The sequence below is a fragment of the Camponotus vicinus genome, unplaced genomic scaffold, assembly GCF_025532165.1.
Source record: "Camponotus vicinus isolate PSW18456_S1 unplaced genomic scaffold, iyCamVici1.0 SCAF_12, whole genome shotgun sequence".
NCBI lineage: Eukaryota > Metazoa > Arthropoda > Insecta > Hymenoptera > Formicidae > Camponotus > Camponotus vicinus.
In genome coordinates, this window is record NW_028141948.1 from 8169346 (window position 1) to 8192144 (window position 22799).

At 39.8% G+C, this 22799-nt stretch overlaps 1 protein-coding gene and 2 long non-coding RNA genes across 7 annotated transcripts; 2 read left to right on the plus strand and 1 right to left on the minus strand.

Annotated features, from left to right (window-relative positions):
* Positions 1-343: 343 nt before the first annotated feature.
* Positions 344-18264, plus strand: LOC145962736 (F-box/LRR-repeat protein fbxl-1). 4 transcript variants are annotated; one of them, XM_083084031.1, is made up of 9 exons: positions 344-511; positions 10556-10798; positions 11129-11196; positions 11663-11792; positions 11893-12354; positions 12816-13007; positions 13080-13181; positions 13314-13529; positions 13963-17847. In XM_083084031.1, exons 1-9 carry the CDS (start codon positions 482-484, stop codon positions 14068-14070), a joined length of 1551 nt encoding a protein of 516 aa, XP_082940157.1. In that variant the 5' UTR covers positions 344-481; the 3' UTR covers positions 14071-17847. The 4 variants fall into 4 exon arrangements, with proteins under 4 accessions (XP_082940157.1, XP_082940158.1, XP_082940159.1 ...); XM_083084030.1 differs by lacking the exon at positions 344-511 and adding an exon at positions 1451-1691 and having other exon boundaries at positions 13963-18264; XM_083084032.1 differs by lacking the exon at positions 10556-10798.
* Positions 4911-19237, minus strand: LOC145962739 (uncharacterized). The gene is made up of 4 exons (XR_014435938.1): positions 19089-19237; positions 18778-18980; positions 9942-10106; positions 4911-5112 (listed from the first exon to the last, which is right to left on the minus strand). It is a non-coding gene; the product is annotated as an uncharacterized LOC145962739 (long non-coding RNA).
* On the plus strand, positions 18933-21801 carry LOC145962738 (uncharacterized). Of its 2 annotated transcripts, none has more exons than XR_014435936.1 (5): positions 18933-19524; positions 19771-20063; positions 20292-20614; positions 21025-21297; positions 21541-21801. It is a non-coding gene; the product is annotated as an uncharacterized LOC145962738 (long non-coding RNA). The 2 variants fall into 2 exon arrangements; XR_014435937.1 differs by having other exon boundaries at positions 18938-19524; positions 20292-20503.
* Positions 21802-22799: the final 998 nt, after the last annotated feature.

A 22799-nucleotide genomic window follows, 5' to 3' on the forward strand; every position in this document is an offset into this window, starting at 1 on the left:
AACAACAACGCCATCTGCAATGCCGACTGCAGGTGCGCGACAGCACCTCTCCTTTGTCTCGGGAGCAGCGGCAGGCTCCTCTCTCGACGTCGTTGTCGCGCACAACAAAGCGCACGTCGTCCGTCGCCCTACTCAAAAATAACGATCCAATGGGAAGCGTGTAAACAATGGATACGCGAGCGCCGATTGGCCGCGCTGTCGTCAAGTCGACCGCGGACGGCCAATCCGGGCGTCGTACGCCGCGGGCCCGACGGAAAGCGGCGGCGCACCGTTCCGTCAGCCTCCCTCCCGCCCCCCCCCGCTTCCCCTCCGCCGCCCCCCTCCGCGCTCCCCGCGCTCCGCGCATTCGTCGAGCATTCAGTAGACTCGGCCATTTCTCTCGCGAAGCGTAGCTACTCGTTCGGCCGCGCGACGTTTTTTTTTTGCGACTGCACCGTGCGGGTACTCCCGGAAGTTTTGCAAAATAACGCGACGCAAAAGGATGATACACTCCGGGCGCACCAGGCTCGAGGTAAGTCGAAACGAGCGTCGGCCCGAGCGTCGCGGCCGTGATAAACGCGGCCGTGGAAAACGCGCGTCGAAGTGCCACACGTCCGGGGGGGTCGTGCGTGTTCAATGTTGTCATTGCCGAGGCGAACAGCTGATTCGTTCCCCTGGCCTCCGCGAAGCGCGGCGGCCACCATGGGCATCTTCGTCTCCGCTCCCTCACGATTCCGGGTCGCGATCGCGACATCCTCGAAGACGACGACGACGAACGATGACAACAACGACGACGATGACGACGATGACGACGATGACGACCTACGGCAAGGACGACGGTGGTAAAGACGTCATGCGCCAGGGCATTCTCTCGTTATCGTGGCTGGCAGGCAGGCTGGCAACACGCTGTCATTCGCGGATCTCCTTCGCGTGCGTGTTACGTATATATTCTCATCGACCAACCAAGCAACCGAGCGAGCCTGCCTAGCTAGTCGGCCAGCTCCGTCCTTTGTCCTTTCTTTCCTCCTTCCTCCTGTCCTTCCTCCCCATCTTTCTTTATTTCTCTCTTTTTCGCGCTCCACCTCTTTGTCCCTCTCTCTTTCTCCGTCCCTCTCGAGAATCGCCAGCGGTGGCTACGTCGCCAGCGATGCGTTCTCGTTGTTAAATGCACGCCTTCCCCTCCCCCGCGCGCGCCTCTTACTATTCTCTTTGTTCTTCGTTTCTGGCGGCGTTCGAGCATCGACGACGACGACGACGACCACGACCACGACGAGACGACGACGACGCGCGATCGGAATGTCAATGAGCGTCATTGTTCGCCGAGCGACCGCGTTGACGGTCACGACACTGCCAATCTGATCGGACGAACCATGTTCCTCGGCAGTCATCGCGTCATCGTTCGCGCGCGCGTCGGACGTCGCTCTCTCGGACGAGACGACGGCGAGGCGAGGTGAGGCGGGACGAGATGACACGACGCGACGCGACGCGACGCTCGTCGTCGCGACGACATCGCGCCGAAAATCGCGCGCGCGTCCCCGCAGAAACGAGCGTAAACACGAGCGCGCGTGGCCGTGCTCTCGATAACAATGTGTGCCCAACAGTGATAAGCGAGAAGCCGTGAATGAGCCCGTGTTTTCGTTTAGCGTTCTCTGGCTGCAGCGCGCTATCTCCCGATGGAGACTAAATATTTTGTATACGAGTTGCGTGTGTGTGTACGTATGTGGGTGGAAGATCGTATATACGTATTACGTATGTCTCTTTGTTGGAGCGTTTGTTTTAGTAATTTTTTATTTTTATTTTTCCAATTTAAAGTACGACGCTCGTGCGATTGTGTATCGTAACAATGCGGTCGATTTTCATAAGAATGATAATGGGTCCTTATTAACAAGCTGCTTCGCTATCTCGCTGTGTGAGTTAGATAATTCGGATACATTGATAACACACGTTACACCAAGTACGTAGTGTGTGTTTTTCGATTTAAAACCGATATGTACAAGTATGCGTGGTATAGATATTATATACGTGATATTTATGCGACTTTATTTGCGTTCTTATAAAATTACGGCGCACATCGGCTATCTGTCAAATTCGAGTAAATTACTTTCGGACGTGAAAAGTAAATTATTAATTCGATAATAATTTGTCTTGAATATTCATACATCTATATGAGCTCCATAAAAATCATAATTAAATAAATATAAAATTATATTACATTTTTTTTTTTTTTTCAGATTTTTTCGTTAAGATGTTTTCTGATAAATCTATTCTGTTTTACATGCAAATTTTTTTATTCTTTTATGCTTTCTTGCTTCTTTGCTTTCAATAAAAGATGTACATACGTTATGAGCAAAACGTTTCAATGTGACATCATGTTATTGCAATCTCGGCAAATGTAATCTGTTCTGCTATTTTTATTACTCCATTCATGAGTTATAAATTGCAAAAGGTTATTGGCTCGCATGACAGGGCTTCTCCGATTACGAGCGTTTTATTAGACAAAAAATAAAACGTGTAAATTATAATTAAAATATGAAAATGTCGCGAGAAGAGTTTTCCAGGTTCTGAAACTACGCAATTAAAGCAGAGATTTTTAATCGAATCTTCAATCCGAATTCTCATCAAATTTATCAAATTGATTTATATACTCTTTGTCGTCTCCATCTCCCCCCCCCTCCCTCCTTCGTCTAATATTCTCAACATTTCTTTCTTCGTCGACGCCGACTTTTTTCACGTTTCAAAACTCGACATGCTCCTTTTAACTGCATTTCTGCTGTTGCGCTTCTTGTACTCGAGACGCACGTAAGTTTGGACTTTGCGAGAGAGAGAAAGAGAGAGAGAAGAGGATAAAATTTGTACACAGGTTAAAAAGAACGTATCAGGATGTCCTAGAATTGATGAAAGGTGGACGTGGGTATAAATTCCCGTTCCTCGCGAATTTCGGGGGCAAACTTTTCCCGCGAGCGAGAGCTATCGCAGGAGGAATCGCGCCGTTTCATTCATTTTTCGCGATTCTCCCATCGCAAATATCGCGACGTCCCGCAAACTGTAAAGCCTCGAATTAAACTACCGTTAAAGCGAAACCCGCCTCTCTCGGATCCGACAACGAAATAACGCGTCTCGCTGATTTATCTACCGGCCTGCCAAGGTTAATTCGCGAAAGCCCCTTCATTCGCGAAAACTATCTAGGCCTCCTCGACATTGCGCCGTCGAATAAACATCGGCGACAAATTTAACTCGAGGAAGTTGCATCTGTCAAAGTCACCCCCCCCCCCCCCGCGCGGCCTCCCCCGCTTCTCTCGCGAGCCGCCGACGATCACGTTGCGCTTCCTCCGTCACCGGACGGTGTCTATCCGAAATATGAAACGGCAAAACCGTTCGCGATTCTCCGGAATGTAATTTCTTAGCAACACGCTCGGCGCTCTCGTGATTCCCCGAAGAGAAGAGAAGAGGAAAGGAGAAGAGAGGAGAGGAGATGCGCGCGCGCTGACGAAGCAACGAACGCATCGGCGCGTGTCGTCACGAGAACGATTCTTTCTTTCTCTCTCTCTTTCTCGGCCATCGACACACCGGTGCCTGAGATTTCGCGGAACGAGACCCTGGCGATTATCCATTCATTCCAGAAAATTCAACGGATATGTTGACACTTCGCCGATCGATCCGTATCAGGTCGCGCTCTCCATCTCTCTCTCTCTCCCTCTTCTCTTGTGCGTAAAATTCATGTAAACATGACACGTTCTCTACCATGTATACAGGGTGTTCCAGATTTAACGAATCAGACGTTAATAGCAGACTCCTGAGGTTATTTGGAGACGAAAATTCTAATACCAAAATGTTGAGGAAGACTTTATAAAAATGTTCAAACTACTGTCGCATCGAAGACACAATCGCAGAATCCTACTTTTTATTTTATATTGATCCCTCTATCGATATCGAAATTATTGCGTTGTACGCGGACCCCTTGATGCGCTATATCCTGAGCACAGGAGAACGTAACGCGCCGATTGGTAATCTTTAGTCTCTTGTAGCGCTGAAACTACATCTTCCTCAACATTTTGGTATTAAGATTTTCGTTTCCAAATGATCTCAGGAATCCACCATTAACGGCTGATTGGTTAGATCTGGGACACCCTGTACATTTCTTCTCACATTCGCCAGGTATGAGTGCAGTGACAAAGAATCTTGGATATTAATTCTTCCTCGAGAACTTTTCAATCTTGCTGTTGCATGTAAATATTGTGGACGAATCGGAACGGGCGCCAAATTGTCGGGAATAACTCGAGAGATATTGTTATTTGTGTTGTTTTTATCGCGATGCGTATTATTAGCTAACACGCTGCGTAGGTTAAATATTATATAGATATATTTTTTCTAGTGAGATAGAGAGACTGCGTCCACGCTTCAGGGCCGCATCGTTGGCGCGCTTTCTCGTGACGAGCGAGCGATGCGATTTATCGCGAGGGCAAGAAGCTGTAACGGCATATTAACAATGCGATGCAACGAGATGGAGGTCGCGGACGATCTATACGTATCCCTTGAGAACTTATTATTAACTTGGGAACCGTAAATATCTCCGTCTCTGAGTGCGCCTTTCTCCTCTTCATTGTCGATTTTCATCGATTTCAGCCTTCGATCGAGATTTTGCATAATTTTTCTTAATTTAATTTAATATCTCGTAGAAAGAGAGAGAAAGAGAGAATGCTATAAATATGAATTTTTAAAATGATTTGTTTTTCTTCGTGAGATCAGGTGCTTTATCTTTATCAGATATTAATCTTTGATATCAATTATTATTATTTTATTAAGCCGTATATATATAACATATCAATCTGTGATATCAGAGCAAGGAAGAAAAAGTACGAGAAATAAATAATAGATAACAGAAATATATAAAAACAGATATGAATTAATAACATATATCTTGAAGCGGAAGATATAAATTTTTTAATAATAATAAAATTTTAATCGATTTTTATTTAAAAATACAATGGAACATAAATGGAATCTGAAATTTCTCCGAGGCGCTTCCGTTCAAAGACAACTATTTTACCCACGCGCGATTCCTCTTGATATCCCAACTTTTCATGCCAAATAGTTTGCATACTTTCATTGTTCTTGGAATTTTGCAACGAAATCCTGTAACAAGAAACGAAAAACTTTTCGTAAAATATCTAAAAGTGCAAGCTCATGTGCATTTTCCGATCGATATAGTTAAGCACTCGTGTTTTTTCGACACGTATCTCGACGATCTTTAATTTGAGATGGAGCAATTTTTTCCTTCCCCGCACCTCTCTCTCGTTCTCATAAACGTGATCTATGGATCGGATAACGTCGGAGGAATTAAAGGGATTTTCGTTTGAACGGCATTTCTCTCTCGGCAAAATATCATGGCAAAGGTAGCCCTAGTCGACACACGTAAACAGAAATTGTAGGACGTGCGCATCACGAAATGACGTCACATTGCATTGTGTGCTCCATCACAACGGAATCTGTTAAAAACTGAACCTACATCCACAGTAAATGTGACGGCAAGGAAATATAAATCTTAAAAATACACACAATCGTTCTATATAATTATTAAAGATAATAATAATAATAATAATAATAATAATAATAATGTAATAAAAATAATACGCGATAACTATAACAAGATATATGTGCAATATCTGCGAATAAAAGAAAGGATAAAATTGATTAAAATTAAATGCTGATCCAAAATTAGTCGAAATCTTTAAATAATATTTAATTTCGTGTGTATCGTTTTTATATAAAAAAAATCAATTTGATAAGAAAATCAAATAAAAACATTCTGAGAATCCCAAGCGCTATTTGTCATCAGGCTATCGCCCAACGACTTTTTTCGTCGTATCGTCCTCGTTTCTTTTCTCCCCCCTCCCCCCTCCCTCCCTCCCTCCCTCCTCCGATTGCGAAGCGGAGCGAGATTCTCGACGACCGCATTGATCTCTCGCGACCGCGATACCCGCTCGCTCGCTCTCTCTCTCTCTCTCTCTCTCGCGGAGTCTCTCCCTGATAAAGATAAGGAATAATAGAAGGCAATCGTGTATCGACGAGGCGTCGTGCGCGGGGGTCCTCGTCCCCAGGTTACGTCGCGTCATTCGCGATTTGCGCACTTTATTTACGGCGCGTACCGCTATTTGTCTTCCGTGTTTAACACGCGGCGCGGTGCATTCGTTATATCCCACGGCGGTGCGAATATGTGCGTACGTGTATGTGCGTACGTGTGTGTATTTAAGGCGTATGCCGAATCGATGTCCGTTTATTTTGCCGCTTTCGAGCCCGTCCGCCCGCCCCCGCGGAATTCGACGCACCGAGCGCATCGTCGGAGAAAACAGCCAAGACAGTCGAAGCTCTTCACACGTCTCTTAATTTGTCAATTTTTAATTTGTCAATTTTTAATTTGTTAATTTTTCAAATTTTATATATCTTTCTATTCTTATATTTATATTTTATTTTCTATTATATTTATTATACATATATATATGTTATATAAATGTTATATATATGTTATATATATGTTACATATTATGTAATGTTTTGAAAGATGTTAAATACCTCGCGGTAATTTATAATTTTAAAGTTAAGTAATAATAAAGTTATTAAGAAGACTCTTCGGGATTTGCAGGCGTGCTTTAACTTTTAACAGGAAAATCCACGGTGAACGATAACGCTATTAAAGTGACGACGCATGTATATTGCCGTTGGCTTGTTTGCAGTAACAGACACAAAAGCAAGGTCTAAATCTTAATTAGTCGATTAGCAATAAATTTACTTTATAATTTTTTTTTTCGACATTTATATCCGAAAAGTTTTAGATATTTCTTCTAAAAGTTCATTCATGAGTTAGAGAACGCGATCGAATAGATGTCTTTGAACGTTAATAAAAAGTGAAAGATACATTTGACGTAAAAGTGGTCGCTATGCGAAAAATTAAGCTTTCTATTTATCTCTCTTTCTCTCTCTTTGGTCTCTTCGAAGATACAAAGTTCCAATACCGACAACTGAGAAACTGTAATGTCCGAATGAGACAATATTCGTGGTGGAATATAAAATGAAAACGGATCTTTCGCAGTGGCTATTTTAGCTATTTCGTTCGCTGCGCACCGAGGACTATTCTGGATTATACGAGCCGCAATTATTCACGAGGCTGTGCGCTCGTATTTTACGGTTTAAGGCCGAACGCAATCGCGTATCTTCGTTGCATCGATGGCTATCGTTGAACCGGTCGCCTCTCTCGTTATCCTCGTATAATTTTATGCATAAAGTATGCAACGCTTGCATACTTTATGCGATAAGGCATGGAAGTTTGAAGAGCCGCCCACGATCTATGCATACGGTCGTTATTGATAAAAATGTCTTCTAGGCTTTATTTCAAGGACGCGCACAATGACGAAAGGATGTATCCCAATTTCGCGGCCCGAGTGAAATAAATCCTCGCGCGCACGCGAAATCCGCTGGCGAATTGATCATTTCTGGTGGAAACCGGCGGAAACGCATACCGGAATAAAATCTATCCTCGCGTGCGTTTACTTTCAACGCGGAAATGTAAAATTCTTATGCATTATGAATTCTATGAATTCGTTAAATAAAATAATTTACTGGAAAATTTTATCGATTTGAAAATTCGAGAAAAAGTGGGAGAAAGAGGGAGACCAAAAAACTACGAATTGTTATTAATGATTCGACAAATTATCTAAACATTTCAGATAACTTGCACTTGCATAAATTTTACGTGCACGATATTAGAGGTGCATATCAAGCATTTATATTTTTTTTTTTTATGTTATATGTATCGTGACGTTGATAATTTTGACGTTACGTGTAAAAAAATGTATTGAGAGAGTATCCTCATGCAGACAATGTCGCAAAGTTCGTTAAAAAATTTACATATTCCATTAATAAAAAATGAGTGATATGTCAAATTTATCATATGTAAATATCTTTCGAGCAGATGTTATATATATATACATGACTGCGTTTATGCATTATACAAAATATATCGATTTTCCAAATTTTTTATGGATTCCTCGCATGAAATATCAATTTTAACCTGTTTCCGATCGCGAAAGAGAAATTAAAGGAAACAAGTTTTCCATTTCAATTGGCATTAAGTAAATAAATGTTAAACACAGTTGGAAATTATAATTTCGTGACCTACAATTGTAATAGTCTTCCTATCCTTACGACCATACGACATGAGAAGCTCTCTGATTGTATATAGATCATTTTCATATATATATATATATTTCACAAACGTTAGCGAGTTCAATTGATTTATTTTTAACATTGGCAAGATACTGCTATAACAGCTGATCGCGGACAAAAGGATATGCAAAAGCAACAACCGAGAGTGGAAAAATAATCTTTTCGTTCCGAAATAATCTTTAATCATGTGCATTCGAGCACATATTTTTTTATACATCTCTCTGTATTATTTCTTAATTAAATATATAGGTCGCGAAATGGAACTTTGTTATCTTTAATTATTTCTCATCCTACGTACAATCAAGTGTTATATTGCATTATAGAGATATACATGAAATATACGGACATTACATCGAGAAGTAAAAGGGGGAACTATTTGAGATTCATTCAAACAACTTGCACTTGCAAATGTTTATTGTCAATCGTGCTGTTTTGCATCCAGCATGGATTCGCCATCGGGTTTATTTCCACTTTTATTAACTTCCTGATAATCGAGCGTTTTACGAGCCGAGCTCTCGTTGACAATGCAATGAGACATACTCTCCTATCGCATGATACCTTTCGACGAGAGTCAAAATACTCGGAGATAAAAAAATGTTTCGCGCTAATTAATAAAGGACATGAGAGGTCGCGATACGTTGAATCGCATATATGTTAATCAAGCATCAATGTACAGTCTGTTACATAAAGCATGTCGTCTCTCCATCTGAGATTATTATTTTTTTTTCTTTGACAAACCTAATGAATCAAAACTGGTGGACGTTATAGATAAGTGAAAAATGTGCATGATATACTCTATTTAAAATATATATTTAAATCCCTTTATAATAATTTTTGTGTAATTTTTGTGTAAAATGAGATATACTACTAATGAGATATACAGGATGTATAAAAAGTACCGGGACGGTGAAATATCTCGAAAACTAAGCATTTCAGAAAAAAATGTTTCAGATAAAAGTTGTAGGATTTCAAAAGATCTATTTACTGACGCAATGAGTTTAACCTTGGATGGCGTCGCCAAGGTCAGAGCAAGGTCACCTAGAATTTTTTAAATGGGACCCCTATTTTTTATTGCACATTCTTGTAGCTTATCTCGAGAGCTTTCCAAAACACTATAATTAAGTTAGTTTTCATTAAGTACTTTCCGAGTTATGAGGCTTGAAATCATTTCTTAATTTTACATAAACCGTAAAATATCTTGTAAAATATTTATTTTTCGATTACTTTACCTTAATACTTTTATGTACAAAATAATGAGAGGAATCAATTGGTGTAAAGAAAAATGTTTAATTTGCAATTAACAATTACATATTTTTTCTTCGAAACAACCATGTGTTTTCTTTACACCAATTGATTCCTCTCATTATTTTGTACATAAAAGCATTAAGGTAAAGTAATCGAAAAATGAATATTTTACAAGATATTTTACGGTTTATGTAAAATTAAGAAATGATTTCAAGCCTCATAACTCGGAAAGTACTTAATGAAAACTAACTTAATTATAGTGTTTTGGAAAGCTTTCGAGATAAGCTACAAAAATATGCAATAAAAAATATAGCAGCCACCCAAGGTTAAACTCATAGCGCCAGTAAATAGATCTTTTGAAATCCTACAACTTTTATCTGAAATATTTTTTCTGAAATGCTTAGTTTTCGAGATATTTCACCATCCCGGTACTTTTTATACACCCTGTATATGCATGTGATTGGCAGCGCTTGCTTGTATTCAAACACGACATTTACCTGCGAATTAACAGTTGTATCATTTTCCAATCAGAATACCGTGCCATCATTTAAATCCCGACTTTGCATACGCTATTGTTCACACCGAGATCGACGATGAATTAATTGGCGATTAGTATGTGGCGAAAGGAAATCATGCGCATAGCTGTATCGTAGGTGGTGTTTCTACAATTTAGAATATATGCCATAATTATTAGAGGTGGTACATCACGATGATTACACATTACAATTAGTATTGAAATTGTAAGCAAATGAAAATCAAATTCGATATATTAAGCACTAAATTATCATACGATTCATTGTCATACAACAACATTATCATAGCTAATAATTCCGATGGTAAGCAAAACTGAAAATTAAGTATCTCGGTGCAACTATTTAGACCCATATGGCATGATTAGGTTCACTTAAATCCTAGTTAAAGTAGACTTTACGTGTTTTATATAATTACGCGATTGGGATATAGGATTACGGATTTATAAGCCCTCGCTCTTGCGTGAAATCTCCCAATTTCGAGAGCGTGCGACGAAAGAGGAAACACCCGTTCAAGGCCGCGATTCCGCTTATCACGGGACGATTGGGACGATGACACATGTGTGGGATGTGTTTTTTAGAAAAAAGTAAGTCTCCAACAATTAGGAGTGGGAGGAGGGGGCCAAGGGGTACTGGCGGTCGAGGAATCGGAAAAGGGAGGCGGCGGTACCGGTGGACAATGGTGGAAGCAGCAGCATCCATCCTATCATCACCATTATCACCATCATCATCATCAACAACACTATCATCATCAGGGCGGTTATTACACGTCGCAATCGCATACTCACAACCCTGTCACTACCATGAAGCAATCCTACATGCAGGTTAGTTAATCTAGAGAACTCTACCCAGACATGTGCCAATGCTTAGATCTTTACTGCGGGCGTCTTTCCTCCCCCTCCCCCCTCTTCTCTCATCATCCGTCTTGTCATGAAAAGCCTCCTCTCCTTCTGATTCCCCGTCTTCCTCTCCTATCCCCTTCCCTACGTGTGTGTGTGTGTGTGTGTGTGTGTGTGTGTGTGTGTACAACGGAGACAGAATGTCAGCTTCTCTTTGTGAACATTTGTCGCTCCATGAGCGATAACACAACCGCGGTTCGCCTCGTCATACATGTATATTCACGGTCGTATTTAATCACGTGTCTTTCGTTGCAGCTAACATGGGTGTTTCACGATGACGAGGCGCAGATTAACAAGAAACTGCCAAAAGAATTGCTACTCAGGTACGATGACACATCGTCGGCTTAAGGCAAATTATTCTTAGATTATAAGAGGGGCGAGATTTATCGATAGATTGCTTTTCGAAAGATGCATAACATCAAGAAATATAAAACATTCGTCCTATGTTTGATTACAATTAATTTTATCGTACCTGCTTGGTGTTTGTATTTTACAAAGTGCAATAATATAATAAAGAGAAATATATGTTACAAATAATTTTTTTTATATATTTTTTATGAAGATTTTTTTCATATTAAATTGATTCGACATCCCGCAAATTTATTCTCATCCTTCAAAATTTTTTACATCCAAGGCGCAAGCATGATATTTACGCCAATATGCGAGACGTAAAACGCATTATATCCTATTAGCCTCGCGAAAAGCTTGAGTCCATACTGTTCCGTTTGCAAAGTAATCGCGAGACGTATAACACGATAACACGTGCTAACGAATCTCTGTGATTAACAGAATTTTTTCGTACCTCGATGTCGTATCGCTATGCCGTTGTGCCCAAGTAAGCAAGGCCTGGAACGTATTAGCGCTCGATGGGTCCAATTGGCAGAGAATCGATCTCTTCGACTTTCAACGAGACGTGGAGGTAAATAAAAACAAAGAGGCGAATAGTCGAATCCATCGATCTGCCGATCACTCTCTTTGATTAATGTGAGCGATGGATGGCGGGGGATGTTTGTGCGTAGGGACCAGTAATAGAAAATATCTCGAGGCGTTGCGGCGGATTCCTCAGGCAACTCTCGCTCAAGGGATGCCAGAGCATCGGCAACAATTCTATGCGCACTCTAGCCCAATCATGTCCCAATATCGAGGAGCTCAATCTAAGCCAGTGCAAGAGGATCTCGGATGCGACATGCGCGGCCCTCAGCAGTCATTGTCCCAAGCTCCAGCGACTGAATCTGGACTCGTGTCCCGAGATAACGGACATGTCTCTGAAGGATCTCGCGGCCGGCTGTCCGCTGCTCACTCACATCAATCTCTCGTGGTGCGAGCTGCTCACCGACAACGGGATCGACGCGCTCGCTAAAGGCTGCCCGGAACTCCGTAGCTTCCTGAGCAAGGGATGCCGCCAGCTCACGGACAAGGCTGTAATGTGTTTGGCGCGCAACTGTCCTAATCTCGAGGCGATCAATCTACACGAATGCAGGGTACTTATCTTATTGACTCCACAAATCCGCATGTTACGCAAAGAGAGGCAATTGCGCGTCTCAGACGCCGTGGCCGCGATGAATCTGCCGCCAACGAGACATCGCTACTATTTTTCTCGAGATAAGACTCGTTCTTGTATCGTTAAAACGAATTGAATTTTTTTTTTCCTTTAAACCGATAAAGTTGAAAGAGAAGTTGGTGCGAAATAAAGTCCGCAGTTTGATTTAATATAGCATCCGCTTGTGCAAAAAATACTAAAGCTTTTTACTTGTCAAGCGAGATGTATTAAAGTAAAAAAAGAAAATTCCAATTATCTGTATATATTTCCGTCGATAACAAACATTCTGCGTGGAATATGTTTAATTTTAAATTTGCATCGAGAGATACGATTTAATGAGCATTGTTCGGGCATTATAGTACAGTATAGTAAGTAAAAATCACTTCAGAATCCTTGTTGCAGAATATAACGGACGATGGAGTCAGAGAACTTAGCGAACGGTGTCCACGGTTGCATTACGTTTGCTTGTCGAATTGCCCCAATTTAACGGACGCGACGTTGATTAGCCTGGCACAACACTGTCCACTCCTCAATATACTCGAGTGCGTCGCGTGCACCCATTTCACGGATACGGGCTTTCAGGCCCTCGCGAGAGTGAGTTGATCGCCGATTGTCGTTTATTCCAATTTTACTTGCAACACGAAATTTATCCAAGTCGACTTTCAGAATTGCAAATTGCTCGAGAAGATGGATCTGGAAGAGTGCCTTTTAATCACCGACGCCACCCTAACACACTTGGCGATGGGTTGTCCGAGATTGGAGAAACTAGTGAGTAATGATCAAGCATCCGCATCTGTTTAGGTACAAAATGTGTTTAGTGTTTGCGGGTTTTATCGAACCGCGTTATCGAGAGCTCTAATAAAAACACATGGCTATCGCATTTGCCATTTCTGCGCGCAGAGTCTGTCGCATTGCGAACTGATCACCGACGAAGGCCTCCGACAAATCGCACTGTCCCCGTGCGCGGCCGAGCACTTAGCTGTCTTGGAGCTGGACAACTGCCCGAACATCTCGGACGATGGTCTGAATCATCTGATGCAGGCCTGTCACAATCTTGAACGTATTGAACTTTACGACTGCCTACGCATTAGCAGAGAGGGCATACGTAAACTCAGAGTACTGTTTCCCATTTTATTATATTTCATGGCGTTACGCGGAAAAAGTGATCCCGCGGCCGCGGAATTGTTACGTTAGCGTGCGTATCACGCAACTCTTTATAAATTATAGATCGTGCATTCTGCAAAAAGTACAATCCCGCATAATTGCAATACTCCGTCCGGTTGTGGAGTATATATATTGCTTTTTCCGCCTAGGATGAATCATGTTTATAAGGAACTTGCGTGGTTTACAGTACATCATCGTAGATAAATTACTGTGATCTACAGTACAGTTTAAAGACTCGTCCTTTTCTCATTTGCTTTGACGAACAAATCGTGATCATATACTAATCATATACTAATTGCAATTTATTTGCTCGTGAAAACTAGTCGTCAACTAGTTTTTTAGTTGTTAATTTACAGAGATTGAGTTATCGTTTGTATTATTTTAGGCCCATCTACCGAACTTAAAGGTGCACGCGTATTTCGCACCGCCGACTCCGCCACCCAGCGCGGGAGCCTCGCGACAACGATACTGTCGGTGCTGCGTCATTCTGTGATTTTGCCTTCAACTCCTAACTCCGAAGTAAAAATCGTCCGATATATATCCACGAGGGATTATAGTGGACCTTTATCGGTGATCGCCAGCTACGGCGATTATGGGACCTCTCTCTCTTTCTCGTGGTTACCGGAGGAGCGTTCTGGTTGCCTATCACGCATTGATAAGTGAGGACCGGGGACTCGTTATCAATCGCAAATCGTTAAATCGATTCGAGCTCCGATACGCAACGAGTGAAGTATGTCACCATCATCAACATAGCCACTGATGCTACTACTGCAATTACCACTATGACCTCTGCTGCTGCTGCTACTATTACTATTACTATTACTACCGCTGTTACTACTATTTTTACTATCATTTCTATTTGTATTCCGTTATCTCGACATAGTATGTGCATCGTTACTCGGTATTATATTATGTGCAGAAAATTAGTCTGCAAAGGAAAGAAATTCTCAGGTTTCCTTTAACGATACTATCGTTTCTCTATGATCTTCATTTAGTGCGGACATTTGTCACGCGAAAAGAAATGATACGCGTACTTTTTGAGCTACTCACGCTTATACTGAGCGTACATATTTAAAAGCGTGTAGCTTATTTTGATTAGCGTTCGGACGCGTATTTTCCTAGCGCTGCGCGAGCAAGTTTATCGATTTATGTTGCTCGATAAACACGAGATACTTATTTTAAGATACGCGTAAATGTCTTATAAATATCTTAATGAGCACCCGCGCGGATACTACCAATGGGGCAAGGAAGAAAAAAAAACGGTAGTTTTAGGAGCAATGGAGTTGAGCATAATGTATGCAATTGTATCCAGAAATCGAATTTCACATTCATACACATCTCAATGTGTAATTGTAGCAGTTTCTCAACGAACACTGCCTATAATGCTATTGATAAACGAAAAAAAAAGAAAAAAAAAACAAATACGGTGTAGCAATCGCGAATCGAATCTCGTCGTAATGATATTTAGGATATTACTCTCGTTTATCGTATAACGTAGACATATGCACCGATAAAATATGTGCGGTGAAAATGTTTCTTCTCGGTGTCTGTTTAAAAGTATTAACGGATCGCGTGTACGCGTGATTACCGAGCGATACCTATGAATTTCTTTCCTTTTATAAAAAGAAAGAAAAAGAACGCGTGTCGCGGAATTTTTCGCATTAAGGGCGCACAATTCGATTTTAACGACGGAAATTTTGACACATTGTGATTATGGACACTTGAGACAGAGTGAGAAGGAGAGAGAGAGAGAAAGATGATCGACAGATTGATCATCTTTCGAGTCTCGACTTCGACCACTGCTGCTGGCGTAGCTTAGCAGTGGCACGCGAAAGATGCATTTTACATCGATTCGCGGGCAGACGATATTCCGTCCGCGAATCGTACCTTCGAGTCCCACGTAAACGTAACTACTTCTCCTCGACAGCCCGGACATCTATTCTCTTTTATTTTTCTTTTCTCTGTTTTATTATCGTTTTTTTTTTTTTTTATAACTTGTCATGGACTAGGAGAGCACAGACTGACAAAAACGAATCAAAGCGTTAATGTGTTAAACCGATTAACTTCGAGCTGGCGGCGAACAGCGCTGGCTGGTTTTTTACTTTTTAAGCCTAGGTTATATAAAAACGGAATGGCGGCAGTATCATAAAGCCACGAGGGTATCGCGAAGAACAATTCGGCGAGCTTAGCCAACCGGATCCTGGATACTCCGTGACTACAGTGACGATGTGCCCGATGGTGAAAAACAAACAAAAGAAAAACATTTAACTACTTTGGCCAAGTGCTCGTAAAGTTCGATCGTAAGATCGACACGCAATCTTTCGATTGGGTCACGGTATATATTGTTCGATGAAGCAACCGACTTGTGCGGGACCTTTGCAGGCGAGAGGTGAGCAGTTCAAGACGCGAAACGTTAAATATGGTTTACCGAGGCTGCGAATAGATCGTGGGAAAATATAACCCATATATATTTATATATACATATATATATGGGTCATATTTTCCATTTGATTGTATGATGTACACGAGGAAATTCTACACTGCGTAGTTTCGCCGAAAATTCTCACGACGAAACAAATTTGGGTTTCGGAATCGACAAAATTTATTTTGAATATAAAAGAGACAACACACAGGCGCACACATACCGACACATACATATACACATATATACATACATACGTACACATATATACACAAGCATTGGCTATATTTTTAGAAGTGTACTCTTGCCAGATTTTTACTCGAGAGGAGACGCCGAGGACGCATTTTGGACGCGTTAATGGCCGGTCGAAGACCAAAACGCGATATTTTTAAGCGGTCCAGTTTCGAAGTGCAATATCCGTCGGACGCATCTCAACACTTTTCCTTCCTCTATCTTTGATTCGCGAATCGCGAATGTGGTATATCCGGCTGATATAGCGACACGGCGCGTGTCGTTGCGCTTAAGAGAAGCGTCGAGAAGAGGGAAAAGGAACAATGAAGTACCGATTGTTAATCCTTTGGTAGCACGTAAGGAACGTACCGCGTATACATATATATATATTGAATATATAGCGTGTAACAGAAATAACGGATGCGGCAACATATATATATATATTATATATATATATGTATATATATATATATATATATATATATATATATATATATGTAAACAACAGTAAATAAATATATAGATAAGATATGTTTTATACGCTGCATGTCATCCCTAGGGGAGTAACGTGATCATTATAAACGTGTCTCGTTTGAAGTCAGGTTAATAATTAATAAGCGATGTACGATTACGTAACCGCAATGATGCAGGATACACACACACACACACACACATAAACACACATACACACCACCACACGCTACCCGCACCCGTGCAAAGTTTTCCGATCCTTCTCGCGAATATCGATACGAGCGTATCCTTTGCGTTTTTTCTTTCGAGCTCCTCCGGACGCGAATCGTATCTCACACTTCGGGACTCGATTTCTCCTACGAGCTGAAAGCAGAGAAATGAGAATTCCCGATTGACAGCGCCTACTTGCCATTGGATTTGCGCGAGTTAAACTCAAAATACAAAGTCAATCGCAGTGCCTGAAATGTTACAAGATTAATGACTCTGTGTATCCGGTGAAATTGTTGTTGTCTGTTCGTTGCGCGACAGATTGTAACACTCGTATAGAATGTTTGGCTGAACCAAGGTTTAACTCGGCATCCGGATGTCAGTTAGGGCAGGCCGCGATGGTGATCGCCGGAGGGTAGCTCGCGAAGACGTTTATTATAGTCGTCGTTGATCGATCGGGACATCATTATTGTCATTGTTAATTACATTGCGTTTGCTGTGTAACAAGTCGCGCAGCTTGATAACTGATAAGAGTCGGCTGTCGGGAATACCCTTTGATCTAGGTGTGCGGAACTTGCTTTGACGATTTTCAGATAAACGACATTCGCTTGAATTTCTGAGAGAAGAGACAAAGTACCATCACACACTTTCGATGATCGCCACTTACAATTTAATTAATTATAATAATCCGCAGTTGTCACCGTTTTTTGAATCGTGTGTTGTAACGATAATTAAGGAAATAAGAGATCCAAGCGTTGATGCCGAATGATCGAGTAAATGTTTGGCTGTGCAAGAGGGAGGGCTGAGTAAGTTTGACTAGGAAGGCTGTGAATAGGAAGAGAAAGAAAAAGAGAGAGAAAGAGAAAACGCGAGCGAGAGTGAAAGGGCGAGAGGGTGTACGTGAGTATGTGTGTGTGCATGTGTGTAGAGAGAGAAAGAGATAAAGATTCAGATATTAATCGAAGTCAGCGAAAGTATCCTGATATCCGCTGCGTGTATCGACGGATTGACGGATCGGTCTTGTAATAGTCATGATAAACCGAGGACGATTCGCCGGGTCGATCGGATCGGGCGGATCGGCCGTTATCAATCAGCTGTTTTAAGAAATAACAAACTCCAAAAAATGTTTCACGTACAACATCCATGGTCTACACGTGTCGGCCTACACGTGCCTCCCGACAACCTCGAATGACGCTGGCTGTCGAGAGGGCGTCGTCGAACAAAAGGAAAAAGAAATAAACAGATTCGCATACGAATGTAGCTAATTATATCGACACTTCGCTGCTTCGAAAAGCTGCAGTCTACCATGTATATATTTTCAATAATGTATGTATAATAAAATATATTCGAGACAAATTACCAAGATTTAATTATTCTATATTCACATATTGCATTCTTCGTCATACAAAGTAAAGTTGAATATTGTAAATTAAATCTATAAATTCAAATTATTTAAAATTAATTATAAAAAAATTCACTTTCGCAATTATTAAAAATTTGGAAAAGAACACTTTTATATTTGTAAAAAATTTGCGTAATATTAAAGATGATTATTGGAAAGCAGGTGATATTTCATAGCGTTATAAAACTATTGTGCGTTGTATATGTATGTGCTTTCTCTCTCCATAGGATGTCCCACTTGTAGACAATTACCGCATTTATAGACAATTTTTAGTAAAAATGTCAAGATGTCAATAATTTCCGGATTATAAGCGATTCAAAAAAGAAGGGCTTCTCGCAAAATAAATTTTATAGAGAGAGTTAAAAAATAAACTACATTTTTCAAGTAATTTCAGGTAGATTTTAGTAGTATTTTAATTTGAGGCTTACATACAAAGATATGTGATGATAAAAAAATTGGAAACTTACAAAAAATGGTGATCTTCCTTGACATTTTCACTGAATAAAAATCTTCAAATGATTTTAGAAATCTGCTATTATGATGTGGCATTTCTGATTCTTTTTGTATATCCTTATATCTTGCATTAATTACTCGAAGAGGAGTAATCGATGGGATTAAATCGTGGACAGTATCAGTTTTTGAGCTCAATTTTTCATTTCATTATTAATTACTAAAAGAGAGAGAAAAAGGGGAAATTGTGATTAGACAAATAATTTGTTGAAAAATAATTGAATTATGAGGACATATCGTAACACGAGAATAGGAAGATCGTGCGTACGTCGAGCTGCCATTATCACGCGCGTTACCAGCCGATTGGTGACGCTCATTACAGTCGCCGTCATCTCGTTAATGGTCCGAATGCGTTTTGAACAGCATCAACTTCCGAGTCGACCAAATCGACCTTTCAGTCGAGCATAAATTCTCCGCTTTATACATCGTTCTCTTTGATACATTTACAATATCGGCGTTCGTACTTATTATAACAAATAATTTCGAGAGCTTTTTAACTTATTTATATCTTTGGGATAGCTACGACTTTTTGAATAGATAAAATCGAGATCATTTAACATTTCTTGTAAAAATCCATTCGAACATTTTTCAGATTAAAAAAAAATTTAGTATTAAAAAAGTTTATTAGTTATACAAAATTATATCACAAAAAATACGTATTACATGTGTAAGAACTTACGTTTGAAATAATGTGTTTTATAAATGTAAGTTTTACAAACGCATATATTTTATATCTGAGTTTATATAACAATAATTCTGATATCATATAAAATGGCTATAAACTGGAATTATAAAGGGAAAAAGAATTGTTATATATTTGCGAGATAATTTTGGATCGAAGGCACTTGACCGAAAGATTGGGTGCTCATCTCGAGGAGATTTTAAAACCCACTTTAGACGAATTGAATCGTCTTTTAAGAACGGATAAAAGTGAACGATACTTTCAATAGGAATGTCAAGCGATCGAATCGTGGATCATTTCACCTACATTCCGGGGAACGTTAATGAAATGGAAAATGGAAACGAAGATGTTCAATGGGAGTTTTTCGTGATTGGCAAACGAGTTCCGTGGAACGAAGCGCAGTCAATCTGTCCCATTTACGGACACCTAAATCCTTTCCCGGTTTCTGAAGAGCAGGAAATGGGATACGACGGATTCTTGCCGGATCCTCTAACACGCGAGACGGAAACGGATACCGGAAGCACATTGGCGGTATTCGACGAGGACACGAAGGATTGACTCGTACGGATGTTATCAAATTATCGTTCATTTCACTTTTCTCTTTTTCAAGCATAAAAAGATAAAATTTCTCAAATTTATTGATCTTATAATTTTAAAATCAGATGCGTTTTTTTTAATAACATAAAATAAATTTAATCGAAATTAAAAATTTTATACAACACGTGAACTTTGCGATCCTCAATTCTTAATTAATCGACATCAAATTTTATTCGCATTATGATCATTTAGGATACGACGATAGGATAGGAGGTCAGAGGAAGGATTCCATCAGTAACTGGACCTGAATTGATACGGGAAAAAAGGGGATACATCGATATTGGATCCTTGATGATTAGAGACTATCCCGCTTGGCAGATTGCAGATAATCAGAGGAATGATGAGAATGAATCCGCAATAATTTCTACCATGATACAACTTTTAATCAGCTGTTTTCATTAAAAGTTACGCAGATGGCACGACTCGCATTATCACAATTGCATTATAACGTTGTTTCTTTTGTACTTACTTCCTTTCGCATCTTTTCTCATCGCGCATTGGATATCTTACAATTAGTATGCATTACTTACTTAAAAAATAAGATATTTGAAAACAATTTTTTATGACAGTCAAAATAAAATTCGATTTATTGATCGATACATTAATCTAACGCTTAGATAAGTATTATAGCGGCATTAACATTTTTTTAACATGTATAGAATACTTTACAATTTTAAAGGACAGAGAAGATTATCGAGGGCAATAGTGTGTCTTTGTCGATGGGCAACAATCTCGGAAATTTTAATTTGCGTCATTAATTATGTTGAATTGCACTTTCATAAAATGACAAAACTTTCTCTGTATATTAGAAATTGTACTTTTTCATAAGATAAATTCGTACACGATGTAACTTTGGTATATTCAACTGTGACACACAATACACTTTCGTATGAAATTTAAATAAATTGTCTCCTGTGACTGATAGCTTTGGAGAGCGTATGGTTGGATGGTCGTTGTGTCGATAGTATCGATTGCACATGGGTTTTATCGGGATTTACGCTACTGTCAAAAAAATCGAACATTACTTCGTATTCACCTTGATTGGATGGTCATCCCGTGTTATCATCATCGAAAAATGGTGATTTTTATCAAGAGGAAATGGTCTGATTCTCGATAGACATCTATGTGCAGAGCATACAATCCCAGTTTTTATTGATCTGGATTGCCAGAAGAAGAGGCCTTTCGTTTGTAAAAAATGGTAAATTTATCACAAACTTATCCTCTTCAAGTTGTTGCTTAATATAATTATTTTCTAAACGATTCTGTCTTAATATATTATAAATGGAATTATCTCAGGCTCCTTAAATATTATATAAATTAATTATAATTATAATAAATGTAATTTCTATCGTAAAAAAAGAAAGAGAGAGCATTAATTCACTTTCTTGTAATGATGTTACACAAGGAGAAACCTAAATATAATGTTTTCTTGTGAATCTAGCGAGTCCAAAAATGATGAAAGATGATGAGAAAGAGAGAGACATATTAATCAATAATGAGAGATTAATATTTTCTTTCGCTAAAATGACATGGAACGAAGGCGAAGCTGCCAAAGCAAGTCTGATCATTTAGCAAATATATTAAACGCAAAGACTTTATTCATATTGAAGAAAATGACAGAATTAGATAAAATATATAAAATATAATATAAATAACATATAAGACAAAATATATATATTTTGATTTTGAAAATAATAATAGAAAAATGCATTGTCAATATATTTTGTTTTAATTTAAGAAAAATAGTTACATAAAATTTATTATATAATTATATTTATTATGTAAAAATAAAAAAATATATTTATTATATAAAAATTAGAAATTTTTTCAGAGTATATCTACATATTCTGATTATTTAAATATCACTTATGTTACGTCCAGGCTTAGAGAAAGATAGGCGTAACAATAATATATTCCATAAGTCGCACAGTAGGAGGTGAACGGGAGGCGAACGAACTTAAGGCCCGAAAACAGGTAATTGGGTCGCTAATACTCTGTTTCGACCGTTCGTTTGGTGATCCCCTTTTCAGTAAAGGAATTTAATCTCTTTTACTCGAGGCGAGACCAAGTACAATTCTTAACAACTAGAAATGGGTGAGAAAAGATAGAGATGTATGTGCGAGGAGGTCAGATGTGTCTATACCCATTTGGTCAAGAGTGATAGAATCCATCCGTGACAACGGCATGGACGCATATGTGGAGAGAGCATTCACACACTCTTCAGCCGAATAATTATTAGAAAACAATATTCGTGGACTAGAAAAATATGTGAGGTGCAAGTGGCTGGGTCGGGAATCGAACCCGAGTTTTTCGCTTTCCGGGCAACTGCTCTAAACCACTGAGCTATCCAGACCTCACACCTAATGCTGCTTTTTAACACAGTGATATACGACTCCAGAGCAATGTTGGTATCTCGCTCGATGGATGCAATGCCGATTGCCATAGAGGATCCTTGAAAAGGTCCCTCGCTGACCAAATAAGTGCCAGTGGAGGTATTCGCGTACACTGCATGCTAGCTTCCGACTGGCCTTCCGTAAGAAACGGCACAACGAGCACAACGCCGTAGAGTGACCACATCCCCCAAGATCCCTCTAGTAAATACTAAAATCCCCACTGTGCCAAATAGCAGTGGCGGATGAACCCTAAATAGGGCCGTGGCAAGCATCCAAAAGAGATAGGGATGTATCATTATGTCCAAAG

Bases quoted from the DNA above. Each gene is read 5' to 3' on its own strand.
- LOC145962736 (XM_083084030.1), top strand. From the start codon at position 1,653: ATGGAGACTAAATATTTTGTATACGAGTTGCGTGTGTGT. The intron at 11,793-11,892 runs GTAAATAAAAAC...GTTTGTGCGTAG, and splicing joins ACTTTCAACGAGACGTGGAG to GGACCAGTAATAGAAAATAT. The intron at 13,182-13,313 runs GTGAGTAATGAT...TTCTGCGCGCAG, and splicing joins GTCCGAGATTGGAGAAACTA to AGTCTGTCGCATTGCGAACT.